Source organism: Berghia stephanieae, chromosome 2, assembly GCF_034508935.2.
Source record: "Berghia stephanieae isolate SIO BIC M18660-M18661 chromosome 2, UCSD_Bste_1.3, whole genome shotgun sequence".
Lineage (NCBI taxonomy): Eukaryota > Metazoa > Mollusca > Gastropoda > Nudibranchia > Aeolidiidae > Berghia > Berghia stephanieae.
Genome location: NC_088361.1, coordinates 85,080,307 through 85,096,629, shown reverse-complemented (window position 1 = coordinate 85,096,629; position 16,323 = coordinate 85,080,307). Strand labels below are relative to the sequence as shown.

The 16,323-nt window shown below is 36.7% G+C and overlaps 1 protein-coding gene across 2 annotated transcripts in view; it reads right to left on the bottom strand.

The window, feature by feature from the left end:
* Positions 1 to 1,501: 1,501 nt before the first annotated feature.
* Positions 1,502 to 16,323, bottom strand: part of LOC144965712 (armadillo-like helical domain-containing protein 3) — a 45,170-nt gene continuing 30,348 nt past the window's right edge. For both annotated transcript variants that reach the window (XM_078901319.1, XM_078901321.1), the window contains exons 26-27: positions 2,699 to 2,815; positions 1,502 to 2,243 (exon numbers count right to left, since the gene is read on the bottom strand). In XM_078901319.1, coding sequence (XP_078757445.1) covers positions 2,148 to 2,243; positions 2,699 to 2,815 — 213 coding nt within the window. In that variant the 3' untranslated portion in view covers positions 1,502 to 2,147. The remainder of the gene's footprint in view (positions 2,244 to 2,698; positions 2,816 to 16,323) is intronic.

Here is a 16,323-nt window from a genome sequence, read left to right as displayed (position 1 = left end):
GCCTTCTTGAGGTTTACCTGAAGAAGGCCAAAGACTGAAATATTGTTTACTTTGTTTTGTATCTTTTATAAGAGTCACTTTTATTCCCTTTATTTTAGAATATATTTTATTCAAGAATGTCCTTGGTTAACATTTTTTAAAGTCTGAAAATCTTTTTCGTAACTCTTTAAGAAAACCTGAAGAAGGCCAAAGGCCAAAACGTCGTTTACTTTGTTTTGTATCTTTTATAAGAATCACTTTTTACTCCCTTTATTTGAAATGACGACTATTTATGAAAACATTTTGTGCAAAGCTTCTCTACATCAAATGGTATCACCCTTAAAGCATAGAAAAGAATACATGTCCATCTGGCTTTCCCTTAACTGTTGCCTTTGAAACAACCAAATATTGAAAAAAATCAACTCATCAATACCAAACAAGGTCAGCTTGAAAATTTCAAACAGCCAATTTTCCAATTTTATCTTCAGCCGGAAAAAGGAAATTCCTGGATTGTTCTAAAGAGCAAAGAATACAAGTATTTTTCTCTTTAAATCACCAAATAAACGAACAAAAAAATTGCACTTTTCTTGGAAACATTGAAAATGCGACTTGGAAAGTCACTTCCTCACATATATACAGAATTGAAATAAATTTGATGATTATTGGGACAGTGGTAAATATAAAAAAAGGGCATTTCAATAGAGCAATATCCACTACACATGTGCAAAATGCTGTACAAGAGTGTATCCAGCTAATAGCAACACTTAACATGTAGGACAAGACATGACGCCTACTGTTAGGCGATATCACAATACAACGCTGTTACTAGCCGGGTACTTATTCTAAAACTGAGTATGGTGAAAGAATGTGAGTTTAAAAGTCCTTTCCAAGGACTCAATTATGTACCGCTCAGAGTGGGACTCGATCCTGGACCATCCGGCCCAATGGCAAGTGCCATATCACTAGTATGACCACAAAGCCATTCCATTTCATACAAATTATTGAGTATCCTGCAAATATTAGAGGAAACTCCTACTTCAGATAACGATCGATTTAAATGACCCCCATATTTTGAAAAAAATAATAAATAAATAAAAAATCTCCCTTACATGAGATCCCCATCTCTTGCAAACAAAAAACAAAAAAAAACAAATAAACTCCCAAACATGGGACTCCATCTATCGACATTTGAAGGACGAGTTTTCTGGCCAAATTTTTTTTAAAACGTATTATTTTTCAGAGCACGGCAGTACATGCTCACTCGGCCACACTCTGAACACTGTGAAAAAAAAAACTCGTATGTAAAATTTTGGTCAGAAAAACGTCCTTCGGCTGACGGATTTCCGAAGGTCTCCTATGATTGTGCGTACCTGAAACATCTATAAATTAAAATGATCCCCATCTTGTCATAAAAAACTCTCAAACCTTTGACTTCCGTGACGTCATCCTTGAAGTCCTAGGTTTTGAGATGTTATTACAAGATGAAGGTCATTTTAACAGGTCGGTATATTTAAAGGACGAATTTTCTGGCCAAAATTTAAAATACGGATTGTTTTGTGTTTTTTTGTTTTTTTTTATGCAGAGGCGGCAGCACTGTGGCTATTGCAGTCTTTTCTCAGATAACATACCTGCCTTTATAATTATAAAAAAATCATCTGATGATAAATACAATTAATCTTTTTATCTTTTATTTCATTTTTTTTTTAGTTTCTTTATACATAAACAATGAAAGCATATAAAATGAAAAGATTATCTATGACGCCCGAATCGATATTATTTGTTAGTTAACCCCAAAACACGACCCTGTGTTCAAATGGAGTAAACATGACTTTCAGAATAAATAAAACAACAGCAACAACAACATAAACAACCACAATAACAACAACAACCACCACCACAATAACAGCAAAAACAACAAATACAACAACAACAACAATCAAAACAAGTACAACAAAAATAACTACAACGACAACCAAAACAACAACAACAATTAAATAGAGCCTTTCATCTAAGCCGCAAAACGCTTTGACAATAAGTAATAAGACATTTAGAATATACGATATCTACAAATATGATTTGACAGAAGGTGTAAAACAACGATAACAATGACGACGACAACGACAACGACGACAGTACAAACAATAACACCAACGACGAAGACAACAATTCTAAGAATTAATGGTGGCCAACTCCGTAAGCGCCTCCTGCTGAAAAGCATTCAGGTTGCTGACGGATTTCCGAAGGTCTCCTATGATTGTGCGTACCTGAAACAGAAAACAAATAGGTGTGTCATTATAATTAAACTAAAAGGAGACTACGCAGTTACGGGACGGGTATGTACTCATTTTACACCGTAGCAGGGCGAGAAATGTCATTCTAACATTCATTTATTTATCTATTCATTTATTTATTCATTCATAAAATAAAATAGATAAAAATTCCTTTTATATCCAGGGGAAATTTGTCTACTTTAGGGTCAATTCTAAAGGGAGACTGGAATAACCCAGGCCTTAGCCGCCGCAGTGCATCTCCCCAAAGTGAGCTAGAACGAGGTGACTCGCCACACATTTAGACGGTAGAGTGGTACTCGGTACCTTTCGGGTGCGAAGCACAGACTATACCGCTGAATCACGCCTGTCTCATCATCCACTTATTGACTGATCGATGTATTGAATGATCTACTTATTTATTCGTTCATTAAAACAAGATAAAAGATTACCTGTGTGGTAAAGAATGGCGTCTCCCACGGTTTCTCCCCGTACCTCTCAAATTGGTCCAAGCTGTCCTGTAGCTTGAGGGTCAGGGTATCATAATTACCCCTCACCACCTCCAATACCTGTCGATCACAAAAGAGAGGAACATGGTTAGAAAGCGTTATATCAACCATTCATTTATATCATTCACTCATTCGGGGATTCCGATAGCTCAGTTTGTAGAGCACTCGCTTCACACGCAATGAGGAGAGAGTGTTTTTGTTTTTGTTTTTTGTTTTTTCTGGCCCTCCTGTCCACTCACCCGTAATTGGCTAGATGAGTCTGTTAGATTTGGCGGAATGTACTTTGCGATACACTAGCGTCCTATTCAAAGAGTGACAAGAAATTTCTATTGTTCGTTTCATGCTATGGGATAAACTCCGGCTCAAAGGCTCCGAAGGACTACTCATTCATTCCAATACCAAACCCTATGACAGATGGTCGTCGGGGGGGGGGGGGGGGGGGGGGGGGGGGAACTTGCGGTATGCAGCCTTCGAAGCCGCAATCCAGTGCCACTGCCACCCATCGTGGTCATTGGCTTTCTCACTACCAGTCGTATACTGTCAAACTGTCAATTCCTTGATGTCCTGCCGCATTTATTTTTGTCGTCTTATTCTTTTCTCTTAACAATCCATCGTGCCTTACATAACTGTCTTGCACAAACTGTCTTGTCTGACCAAGTGTCAAAACCATGGAATTTTCCATGCTTTTAACCATTGCAACCATTGCATACAGTGGTGTCTGTCTTCTCGACAGCTTTTCTACATCATTAAGAATATCCTTGGTAGTTCTAAGTTCCAGGCATGGTTCACGATTTTCCAGTAATTGAAAAGCAAATAAAAATATGAATACCCTTTAATAATCTCAAGGTGTGTGTTCATTTTTATTTTTGTTAAGGCATATGTCATTTCAAGAAAAGAAGGAAATATCCAAGACGTTAGCCGCAAGCTCTTAGTCTTTTACACGACTAAAGAAGAGAAGTGAACTCAATCGGTAACTTTACTCGGAGATCTCCAGTGCCTATTTCGAATACAAGAATGATCAGTTTTATAGAGGAGGGGAGGTTCTTGTTTTCGATGCTAGAAAAAAAAAAGTCCCCTACCCATTACAATATTGCAATAATAAATAACCAGTATTGATCACGGAAGGCAATACACTGCGTAGTACAAGCACAGGCACCTCTTGGCGTAATAATATTGGTATTTGAGAAAGAAGGGAAGGAGCCACAATTCCCTAAATAACCTAAACAAACAAATTATATGACCCTACGCCCCACGTATTTCTATCCCCCGGTTGAAATGATGATTCCACGTACATCCCCAGATATTTGACGTTCCTCTGACGTAACTGTGGAAGAACACGGGGGGAGAGAGAGATTTTGGCCAGAACACTCCTCCTTTAAATATATATCGATTGATTAAAGAGGGTTTTTTTTTTTTTTCTAAAATGAGAGCTATTTTAATCCACCGATATTTGATGGACAAGTTATAACTGATTTAAACGTGTTTTGCTATTGTTTTTGGGTTTTTTTTTGTTTTTGTCTTTTCGTTCTTTTTGATTTGAATTTTGGTTTTTGTTTGTTTTATTTTGTTTTGTTCTTGTTTTGTTTGTTTTGTTTTGTTTTTGTTTTTTTGTTTTTTGTTTGTTTGTTTTTTTTTTGGGGGGGGGGTGGTTTATCTATTCATTTATTTATTTATTGTTTGTTTGTTTGTTTGTTTGTTTTGTTTTATTGATTTTTATTGAGTACTGCAGTCAAGTCCCGACATAATCGGAGTCTTTTTTTTTAACATCGCAAGATACACAAATCCAAATTTGGTCTGAGGGACGAATAAATGTTATCACAGCTTAGACAGCTAGATAATAATAATAATAATAATTCTTACACTTGGTAGCAGTATAAATTGAGACGACAACGAATAAAAAGGAGGAGAAGAAGAAGAAGAAGAAGAAGAAGAAGAAGAAGAAGAAGAAGAAGAAGAAGAAGAAGAAGAAGAAGAAGAAGAAGAAGAAGAAGAAGAAGAAGAAGAGAAGGAGGAGGAGGAGGAGGAGGAGGAGGAGGAGGAGGAGGAGGAGGAGGAGGAGGAGAACTAGGAGGAGGAGAAGCAGAAGAAGGGGGTTGAAAGGAGGAGTAGACGAAGCCTCGGTGGTCTTTTATTAGGGAGAGAGAGAGAGAGAGAGAGAGAGAGAGAGAGAGAGTGCGTGTGTGTGTGTCAGAGAGAGAGGGAAAGAGAGAGAGAGAGAGAGAGAGAGAGAGAGATAGAGAGAGAGAGAGAAATAGATAGAGCGAGAGAGAGAGAGAGAGAGCGTGTGTGTGTGTGTGTCAGAGAGAGAGGGAAAGAGAGAGAGAGAGAGAGAGAGAGAGAGAGAGAGAGAGAGAGAGAGGTCTTACACGTTTGGAAGACGTCTATAGATACTGTGCGCTTGGCTAAGAAACTCACAACACATTGCCACCCGGAAGTCTAACGGACCAACAAACAAAACTGTGTAACCATGAACGTTCATAGTCTGGTTAAAACAGATTAGTGAGATTTACTCATAAACATGGATGATAAAAAACAATAACAAAGACTCGAGTGCCTTCAACGTCTTTCTTTCTATATTATGTTGGAAATCTTAACAGTACGCAATGGCAAACGGTAGAACAAGACCTGTACAATACGATTCAGTAGTCTGATGTCACGCGCCCGGCAACGGCGGCCATCTTGGTTCTAAACAAAGAAAATCATTACTTTTTATTCTCCATGCTAGCTAGAACTTTTAGTTCCCTTTTCGTATGCCTTGTGATCAGAATGTGTAAAAATCAAAACATGATCAAATTTATGGGTTTTTTTTCCTCTGGAAACGCTTTTATGCTCGCCGGAGAAATATTTCATACGAGCGTCCGCCATTGTTCCGATAGTTTAGACCAGTGTTACTAAGTTACCATGCGTCATTAGGAAGGAAGTGACGTTCCGACTACTGAATCCTATTGGATTCAGTAGTCTGATGTCACGCCGCCCGGCAACGGCGGCCATCTTGGTTCTAAACAAAGAAAATCATTACTTTTTATTCTTCATGCTGGCTAGAAATTTTCATATGCCTTGTGATCAGAATGTGTAAAAGTCAAAACATGATCAAATGTACGGGGTTTTTTTCCCTCTGGATACGCTTTTATGCTCGCCGGAGAAATATTTCATACGGGCGTCCGCCATTGTTCCGATAGTTTAGAGCCAGTGTTACTAAATTACCATGCGTCATTAGGAAGGAAGTGACGTTACGACTGTTGAAGAGTATTAAGAGAGGAGGAAGCGACAAAATATTTCTTTCTCTTAAAAAAAAATATTTTAAAAACAAGACAGATATATTCATTATCATAAAAGACAATTCGATTTCGCACCGTTAGCGATTTCACACGGTCTATATTACAATGTGCATTATCATATTTAAGAGATAACGGGGGAAATCTAATAAAATATATAGAGAGAATATAAGAATAGATGAATTTATTGTAAAAAAAAAAAAGAAAAAAGGAGAGGGGTCCTGAGTTCCGGGCCAGAATGACAGAGGGTAGGATCAATACCGCCGTACTCTGAGGGGGAAAAAAAACACATATTTACAAATTCGCCCAGATAACTCATCCTTTAAATATCGATATGACTAAAATAACCCCCATCTTGTCAAAACTCTCAAACCTTGAACTTCCGTGAAGTCTTAGGTTTGAGAGGGTTGTTTTTTTGTGTTTTTTTTTTTGGCGAGATGAGAGTCGTTTTAATCGATCGCAATTTCAAGGACAAAAACTTTTTAATGTATTATTATTTTTTTTTTTTTCGTAGTACGGCAGAAGAGGACACTTCGCGGCAATAATTGGGGAAATGAAAAGGAAGAAAGCAAAAAAAAAAGAAGAAAATAATCAAAGTCGATTATTCCAATCGTTCCTTCTCTTCTTCTTCCTCTCCATCTTCTTCTTCTTCCCCCTGAAGCCCGAGATTAACTGTCACCCCACAGCCTTCCCTCGGCCAGATGGAGAGACCAAGCATGAACCATGAGATGAAAACGGATGGGGGTTAGAACCCAATGCTCGTCTTTTACTTTCCTAGTCCGATCTGTCACCGTCTTGGTGAAAAAAATCTTGGCTTTCACACTATTCCATCCAATATAATCTCTTTTATCCAGTGAATGCGTTTACCACCTGTTTCAATCCCTTATAACCCAGTTAACTACCATACTATGGAAAGACATGCATTTAAAAAATTCGCCCAGAAAACTCATCCTTTAAATATCGGTCGCCTAAAATGACCCTCATCTTGTCAAAACTCTCAAACCTTGAACTTCCGTGAAGTCTTAGGTTTGAGAGGGATTTTTGTTTGTTTTTTGTTTTTGTTTTTTTTGGTTGGTTTTTTTTTTTTTTTTTTTGGCGAGTTGAGACTACTACTACTACTACTACTTCTTCTTCTTCTTCTTCTTCTTCTTCTTCTTCTTCTTCTTCTTCTTCTTCTTCTTCTTCTCTTCTTCTTCTTTCTTCTTCTTTCTTTTCTTCTTCTTCTCTTCTCTCTTTTCTTCTCTTCTTCTCTTCTTTCTTCTTCTTCTTCTCTTCTCTTCTTCTTCTTCTCTTCTTTCTTCTTCTTCTTCTTCTTCTCTTCTCTCTTCTTCTTCTTCCTTCTTCTTCCTTCTTCTTTCTTCTTCTTCTTCTTCTTCTTCTTCTTTTCTCTTCTTTCTTCTTCTTCTTCTTTCTTCTTCTTCTTCTTCTTCTTCTTCTTCTTCTCTTCTTCTCTTCTTCTTCTTCTTCTCTTCTTCTTCTCTTCTTCTTCTTCTCTTCTTCTTCTTTCTTCTTCTTCTTCTTCTTCTTCTTCTTTCTTCTTCTTCTTCTTCTTCTTCTCTCTTCTTCTTCTTCTTCTTCTTCTTCTTCTCTTCTTTCTTCTTCTCCTTTTCTTCTTCTTCTTCTTTCTCTCTTCTTTCTTCTTCTTCTTCTTCTCTTCTTTCTTCTTCTTCTTCTTCTTCTCTTCTTCTTCTTCTTCTTTCTTCTCCTTTTCTTCTTCTTCTTTTCTTCTTCTTCTTCTTCTTCTTCTTCTTCTCTTCTTCTTCTTCTTCTTTCTTCTTCTTCTTCTTCTTCTTCTTCTTCTTCTTCTCTTCTTCTTCTTCTCTCTTTCTTCTTCTTCTTCTTCTTTCTTCTCTCTCCTTCTTCTTCTTCTTCTTCTTCTTCTCTTCTTCTTCTTCTTCTTCTTCTTCTTCCTTCTTCTTCTCTTCTTCTTCTTCTCTTCTTCTTTCTTCTTCTTCTTCTTTCTTCTCTTCTTTTCTTCTTCTTCTTCTTTCTTCTTCTCTTCTTCCTTTCTTCTTCTTCTTTCTTCTTCTTCTTCTTCTTCCTTCTTTTCTTTCCTTCCTTCTTCTTCTTCTTCTTCTTCTTCTTCTTCTTTCTTCTTTCTTCTTCTTCTTCTTCTTCTTCTTTCTTCTTCTTCTTCTTCTTCTTCTTCTTCTTCTTCTTCTCTCTTCTTTCTTTCTTCTTCTTCTTTCTTCTTCTTCTTCTTCTTCTTCTTCTTCTTCTTTTCTTCTTCTTCTTCTTCTTCTTCTTCTTCTTCTTCTTCTTCTTCTTCTTCTTCTTCTTCTTCTTCTTCTTCTTCTTCTTCTTCTTCTTCTTCTTCTTCTTCTTCTTCTTCTTCTTCTTCTTCTTCTCTCTTCTTCTTCTTCTTCTTCTTCTTCTTCTTCTTCTTCTTCTTCTTCTTCTTCTTCTTCTTCTTCATCTTCATCTTCTTCTTCTCCTTTTCACCCTTGAAGCCCGAGATTAACTGTCACCCCACAGCCTTCCCTCGGCCAGATGGATAGACCAAGCATGAACCATGAGATGAAAACGAATGGGGGTTAGAACCCAAAGCTCAAGTCTTCTACTTTCCTATTCCGATCTGTCACCGTCTTGATGAAAAAAATCTTGGCTTTCACGCTATTCCATCCAATATTATATATATGATTCAGTGAATGCGTTTACCACCTGTTTCAATCCCTTACACCAGTGAACTGCCATACTCTGGAAGGAAACGTATTTAAAAATTTGGTCGGAAAACTCGTCCTTCAAAAATCGATTGATTTAAATGACCCTCAGCTTGGCAAACGCTCTTAAGCCTGGGACATCGCAAAGGAGGGGAGGAAGAGGAACAGGAGGAGGAGGAGGAGGAATAGGAGAAGGAGGAGGACGACGACGAAGAAGAAGAAGAAAAAGAAGAAAAAGAAGAAGAAGAAGAAGAAGAAGAAGAAGAAGAAGAAGAAGAAGAAGAAGAAGAAGAAGAAGAAGAAGAAGAAGAAGAAGAAGAAGAAGAAGAAGAAGAAGAAGAAGAAGAAGAAGAAGAAGAAGGAGAATTTTAAAATACGCTTGCTTGTCCTTGAACAAAACACAAGCAAAACGCAAAGGAGTGGCTTCCACGCAAGAAATCACAGATGAGCAGAAACAGAAACTGTGTTTTTTTTGTTGTTTTTTTTTTTTTTTTAATATCATAATAAATGCTAAGATTGTACAGGCCTGGTCTGCTATCCAGCCACTTAAATATTTTAAGTTGCGTGACTGGCCGATCCCTAATCGGAGAAGGGAATGTCTGGTACAAGATCTGATCGAAGTCATCGATTTCAGAGGTTACGGGTGACAATTTGAGGTCAACCACAACATCCATTATCATTTTTCTTTTTACACCTATCAAACGATTGGATATCCAGAGGACATTATGTTATGGATAAGATTCTACCCCTCTCCCTAAATAGTAACGCGTGATGATATCAAGTTTACAATAATATAAATTGTGACGTAAGATTATCAAATGTTTAATGTCATTAGAATTAGGTTTTTGAAAAAAAAAAAAAGAAGTATGATTTGAATATTTTTGAAAATGTCTTTTGCCCAGAGATGACGAAATCGGAATCAATTAAGGGGCAGAATAAAAGATTTCTTACACTCTTGCGTTTACTAATTCGAGCTTTGTTCCCAACGCGTAGTCGCAAGCTCGTGTAGCAGTTCGGAAAACGTCCGGAATTCCAAAAAGCAAGAGTGTATAAGAATCGGATATTATTATACTTCTCTGGTTTGGGGGTAAATCCGATTTCGCCACAGCGTAATATGAAAAAAAACCGTCGCACTTCAATATTATTTTTCCTCTAGAGCATCCGGTTTTACTTTTAAAAATATATATTTTGACCGGTAATAACATCCCGACCACAACGATAACTCTTACTGTCAAATCTTCAACTAATCATTGTCCAAAAAAGTTTTCCTTTCGACAGAAACAACGGTGTCATCGGATATGTACTTATTTGACACCTGGAGAATTTGGTGGGAGAATGTGAGTAAAGGAAGAACCTGTTTTTGCCCCAACAACTCAACTTTGTGCGACCAAGAGCGAGCGAATTCGAAGTTTCGTAACCACAAGACCAAAAAGCAACACAAAAATAACAATGAAACAAAATATGTCCGCGTGTCCTTGAATAAGGCACAAGCAAAACGCAACGACAGAGAATTTATAACCGCCAATGGACATCAAACGACACACAACAACAAAAATAATAAAATTAAAAAAAAATAAAAATATTGAAATAAAAACCAAAGCCCATGAATGAGCTGGACTGCTGCTATTCAGCCGCTTGTTATTTCAAGTTGCGTGACTGACTGGTCTAGGCCACGATCAGGGGAATGGAATGTCTGGTACATCATCTGATGATGCCGCCATCAATTTTCAGGGTTTATCCTTGCCAATTTGAGGTCACCCCGAAACATTTATATCACATTTCACTCCCCTTGCACCCTCCCCTCCTCGCTCCCCCTCGCACCGCCAATCTAACCCCTGTTTTGATAAACCTCTGATTAAACGTATGTCATGGACATATATATTTCTGAAGGAGATTCGTTATTTTCTAATAATAATGTATTTTGTAAGCATCGAACCTCGCCCTATAACACCCAGTGAGTTCAAAAGTAAATAGATAATTAAAAAAAAAAAATAAATACATAGATTAATAATAATAATAATAATAATAATAATAATAATAATAATAATAATAATAATAATAATAATAATAATAATAATAATAATAATAATAATAATAATAATAATAATAATAATAATAATAATAATAATAATATTAATAATAATAATAATAACAATAATAATAATAATAATAATAATAATAATAATAATAATAATAATAATAATAATAATACACCCAGAAGACCCATCTATTTCTCCGGAGTCATTTTACTCGTTTACATTATGGAAAGTCTGGCGGCACTCGTAACAACATTGTGGTCATATCAAAGCCACGTATCCAACAAAAAAAGGTCGAGGTAATGGGATAATATATAATTTTATCTTCGCTCACACGCACCCAAAGATAATGTTAAACAAAGGAAATTAGTATAAAACAAACAGCGATTGATCAGTGAAACTGGCAGGAGTACAAATAATAGTTCCATCCTCCATGGGAAAGGGGGGGGGAGAGAGAGAGAGAGAGAGAGAGAGAGAGAGAGAGAGAGGAGAGAGAAGAGAGAGAGAGAGAGAGAGAGAGAGAGAGAGAGAGAGAGAGAGAGAGATAGCTCAACTGGCCTCATACGTTAAGAGACCGGCATCGATCCGGGACGCAGACAATTCTTTCTTTTATTTTTTTTATTTATTTATTTTTTTTTTTTTTGGGGGGGGGGGGAGTATGATCTCTACCCAAAAGATGACAAGCAAATGCTAGGTCCCTTTTATGCCACAATGGAAAAAAAAAAGAGATAAATTCCGGCTCAATTAGCCTTATGGCTCAGGGGGTCTACATCGTTATCAGATACTATCTCAATTCTTGAGGGTGCTCACCGTTTTCCAATAAATAAAAGTTATTCAAGGAAAGAAAGTAAAGTTAAACAAACTCAGAAACATAAGCCGAGATTTTTCATGGTGGCACTTCCATTACATGACAAGTGAAATAAAAGTTCTAGCCAGCATGAAGAATAAAAAGTACAGATTTTCTTTGTTTAGAACCAAGCTGCTCGTTGCTGGACGTGACATCAGACTTTTGAATCATATTGCTAGCGTCCATTTAACGCTATAGAAGTTAAGATAAGATAATAATTATTCATCTCATAAAAGGAAATTTGTTAAACGGGGATAAACTCCGGCTCTGAAAAAAATTACTTCATTTTTTTTTTTTTATTTTAAAAATCTAATTAATGAATTGAACGGAATGAGAGAAGAAAAAATACACGAGCTTAAGAGACCAAAAATGTGTTGGATTAAAACAAATGTCAATGAGCCCGACCAGTTGACGGGCACGATTTGACATTTCATTGTAATTCTGGAATGAAGAGAAGTTTAGTGCTGAGGAAATTGGGATGATGGCCAGAATTCTTGGGATCAGTGGCGGCTCTATTGGGAGAAAAGTGGGTCGGGGGGTTAAATAGGAGAGAAAGAAAAAAGGAAAGGAGGAGGTGGTGGATGAAGAAGAAGAAGAAGAAGAAGAAGAAGAAGAAGAAGAAGAAGAAGAAGAAGAAGAAGAAGAAGAAGAAGAAGAAGAAGAAGAAGAAGAAGAAGAAGAAGAAGAAGAAGGTAGAGGGAAGAAGAAGAAGAAGAAAAGGAAAAATATGATAAAGAGGAGAGAGAAAAAAAAGAAAGAGAATAAATTTAAAACATAGCCTATGTGTCAAGCCACTTTTTGCTAATAGGACGCGAGACGAAAACAGACGAAAAAAGCCAACATTGTGAAGTGCTACATTCCATAAATTGTGGTCGCTCATAATAAGTCGCATCAAGTCGAACAGAGCTTATCAATAGTCGGGGGAGGGAGGATGGGCCGGGGTGTTGAAATTCCTTCATCGTCCTTTTTAAAATACAAGAGTTATTCAAAATTATCTTCTTACGCCCTTCCGCCCCTGCGTCATAAGATACCGTTGCCTAGGCATTCCACGAAGGAATATAGATAATCCATCAAACAGGGTGTCTGAGGTCAACAGGAAATCACCCATGTTGTCCAAGTGAGCAAATTGGGGATTAATAATCTTGCTCAAGGAAGAAAATAAACGAAAGTGCCCGAAGCGGGGCTCGAACCCGGGACCTTCCGGGTCACAGTGCAATGCTTTAACCACTCGTCGGCCACTTCGTCCGCTAAAATGGTTCATCCAAAACGATAAATATGATGTCAACGAAAAAGGACCAAATTGTGGCTCCTGTTAACTCTATCGGAGAGACAACTATCGAGAAAGTGAGGCTTGACTAGCCAAGGTTCAAATTATCACGAAAGAAAGTCATGCTGAACACTTATTATAAAATACAACATATGTGTCAAGCCACTTCTTGCCGAAGTCCCGGATTTGAGAGTTTTTGACAAGATGGAAGTAATTTAAATCGGTCGATATTTGAAGGACGAGTTTTCTGGCCAAATTTTTACATATATGTGTTTTTCCAGAGTACGCCAGTACTTGTTTGAGGTTAATGAAACATTCTGTGACTAATACTTAAAACTATAAAATGTCTTTTAATTTGATGTGTATTTCAGGTTTGTCTCTTCGTTGCTCACTGTGGCCCTTTGAAATTCGATGAACTGTTTTGAATAAACCCTCATGTTATAATTCTTTATTTTTCAGGACGCAATATTCTTAAAACTACCTGTTTGAGTGTAATGGAACTTCCTGTTTCTAAAAGATAACTTTAAAAGATAATTTCTTTTGATTGGATGAGTATTTTCAGGTTTGTATCTTTGGTGCTATCCGAGTTGTGGCCCTTTGAAATGTGATGGATCATTTTAAATAACTGTAAAGATATTCTAGTTCTTATTATTAATTACCACCTTTTTCGTCATAAAAGTTCGTAGAATGGTTTATTATTGAAACTACATACGTCAAATTTCATTGATTTTTTTTCTCCATTTTCCCCAAACGTTTTGCCAAGCCTCAAAAGTGATTTCAATCTTCTTCTGCTTCTTTCAGCTTATCCCGCATTTTGCACGGTTGCCATAATGAACGCCACATTTCAATGCATCTCGTTCATGGCATCATCTTCCTCCAGGCCCAGTTCTTTCATATCGTCCATTATCCTATCCAACCATCTTGTCTTTGAGCGTCCCTTTTTTCCTCTTTCCTGCTTACTGTACATTCAATACTTTCCTTCCCACTTAGCCTACTTCAAAAGTGATTTGAAAACAAAGTCAAAAGGTTAAAAATAAATATAGAAACTGAAATTCGTATCATACTTCAACAATCACAACAGAAATGACGTGCAATTTTTTTCCATTTAAGTTGAAAATAGGAGAACCGAAATGGGAATTTTAAATAGTTAATAGAAAAATATTGATGTTCCTAAAACCAGGCAATTTTTCTTTTTACTCACAGGCATTAAGACACTATTTCACCTGTTTACTACGTTTCATATCTTTTTAAAGTTCAAACAATGAAGACTGTTTTGGTTTTTTCTTTTTTTTTTTTTTTTTTTGGCTTGTTTGTTTTTTGTTTTTTTTTTTTTTGTTTGTTTTTTATTTAATTCTTGTTCTTGTTTCCTTTCTTTGTTTTTTTTTTTTTTGTTGTTGTTGGGCTCTTTTCTTTGGGGGGGGGGGGGGGGGGGGGGAGAGAAAGAGAGAGAGGGAGGGAGGGGCGGGTTTTCTCCCTCTTTTTACTTTTGTTGTCTGTCTTTTTTTTTCCATTTTGTTCTTTGACGTGGGCGGGGTGTAAGAGACAGACACACACACACACACACACACACACACACACACAGAGAGAGAGAGAGAGAGAGAGAGAGAGAGAGAGAGAGAGAGAGAGAGAGAGAGAGAGAGAGAGAGAGAGAGAGAAAAGAGAGATTCGCGATGACTCAGACGATGTGACTTCGTACAGGTTTTATTGATCTCTCCAATCGCAGATTGGTTTGTTTGATTCCCCACACACTGCTGTAATTCACGTGTTTTACAAACCACTTAATCCTTTTAAATGACTTCCTTTCTTCTCCCCGACACAACATCATTTTGACTGTCAAGACACCGACGAGTGTTTTGTCTTAATTTTATCAAACGCTTTTTTAAAAAAATACTTTGGCTAGAAAATTGTTAACTTCAAATATCCATCGATTCAAATGACCTTCAATATGCCATAAAGTCTAAAAACTGAAATTACTAAAAACCTGAAAAAGTAGCCTTTCATAAAGAGCCATTAGGCCAAAGAAGCCGGAGTTTATTCCGGTTTTTATAGCAGAGACGCCAATTTTCAAATTGACTCACAAGAATGTCAGACACCACTCGGAGGAATTTCAATGCCGAAAGAGGAATTTCAGCACACAACAAAAGGGAATTGGGATGATATTTGGTATTGTGTTTAAATACTGTATACTGTATAGATCTAAATAGATAACTGATTAGAACTATATTATGATATATAAACACAGTGTCAAATACAACCCCAAAGAAAAATATCCTCTCGACTTGACCCAGGATCGATCTCGGTCCCTCCCTTCGCGTGTGAAGCGAATGCTCTACCATTGAGCTATAAGGACCCCCTCTTATACCCGAAGTCTCGTCTAAGAAGTTTCAGATTTGATTTGATTTGACTTGACGAGGTGTCGGCCATTTTAATCGACCGATATTCTGAGATAATCCTTATATTTCTGGTCAAAATAAAAACAATGTCTTTTGTTATAACGTAAGCCAGAGTGCACTAGGAATGCACGCGATGTTAACATCGATTTATGAGCGGAAGAATTTGTAAAGAAAGTGTACACGTCTGCAACAGTACTCAGGAAAAAAAAACAACCCAACACTTTTTTTTAAAATAGGAAACTCATCCCTCCCATTATCGATCGATTAAAATAATAATAATAATAATAATAATAATAATAATAATAATAATAATAATAATAATAATAATAATAATAATAATAATAATAATAAAAATAATAATAATAATAATGATGATGATGATGATGATGATGATGATGATGATGATGATGATGATGATAATAATAATAATAATAATAATAATAAAGATGATGATGATGATAATAAAAATGATCCTCATCTCGTCAAAAACTCTCCAACTCTGAGACTTTCTTGAAGACTTTCCTTGAAGTCAAACATTAACAGTTTTTGACAAGATGGTGGTCATTTTAACCCTCTCCTTACCAACGATAGGAAAATCGTCACATTCCTTACGATACAACCAACATTTTTCTTATTCAGATTTCTTTTGTACATCATAAATGGCTGGTAGTAAGAGAGTTAATCCATCGATATTTAATTTGAAGGACGTGTTTTCTGAATATTTTTTTGGGGGGAAAACGTGTTTGTACAAGGGGGTGGGGGGTGGGGGGGGGGGGGGGGGTTCAGAGTGCGGCGACAATATTATGAGTGTCCTGTTTGTGTGTATGAATGGAAATCCGATGAACAACAAGCCGCGTCGCATTTATTTCTCCATAGATTATGTTTGTGGTCCGTAGTTATGAATAGATAAGATAGAGGAAACTATGAGTTGAATGAAATTCAGTCTCGCTGCTAAAGGGTTAACATGACATGACATAATATTACGATTGGTGATTGATTATTATCATCTTTTAAAAACCGATTTTAACCAGTTAACTTCCGCATTAGCAAAGACACATATTTGTGCGGCTATGTCGTCTTGTGGTATGAC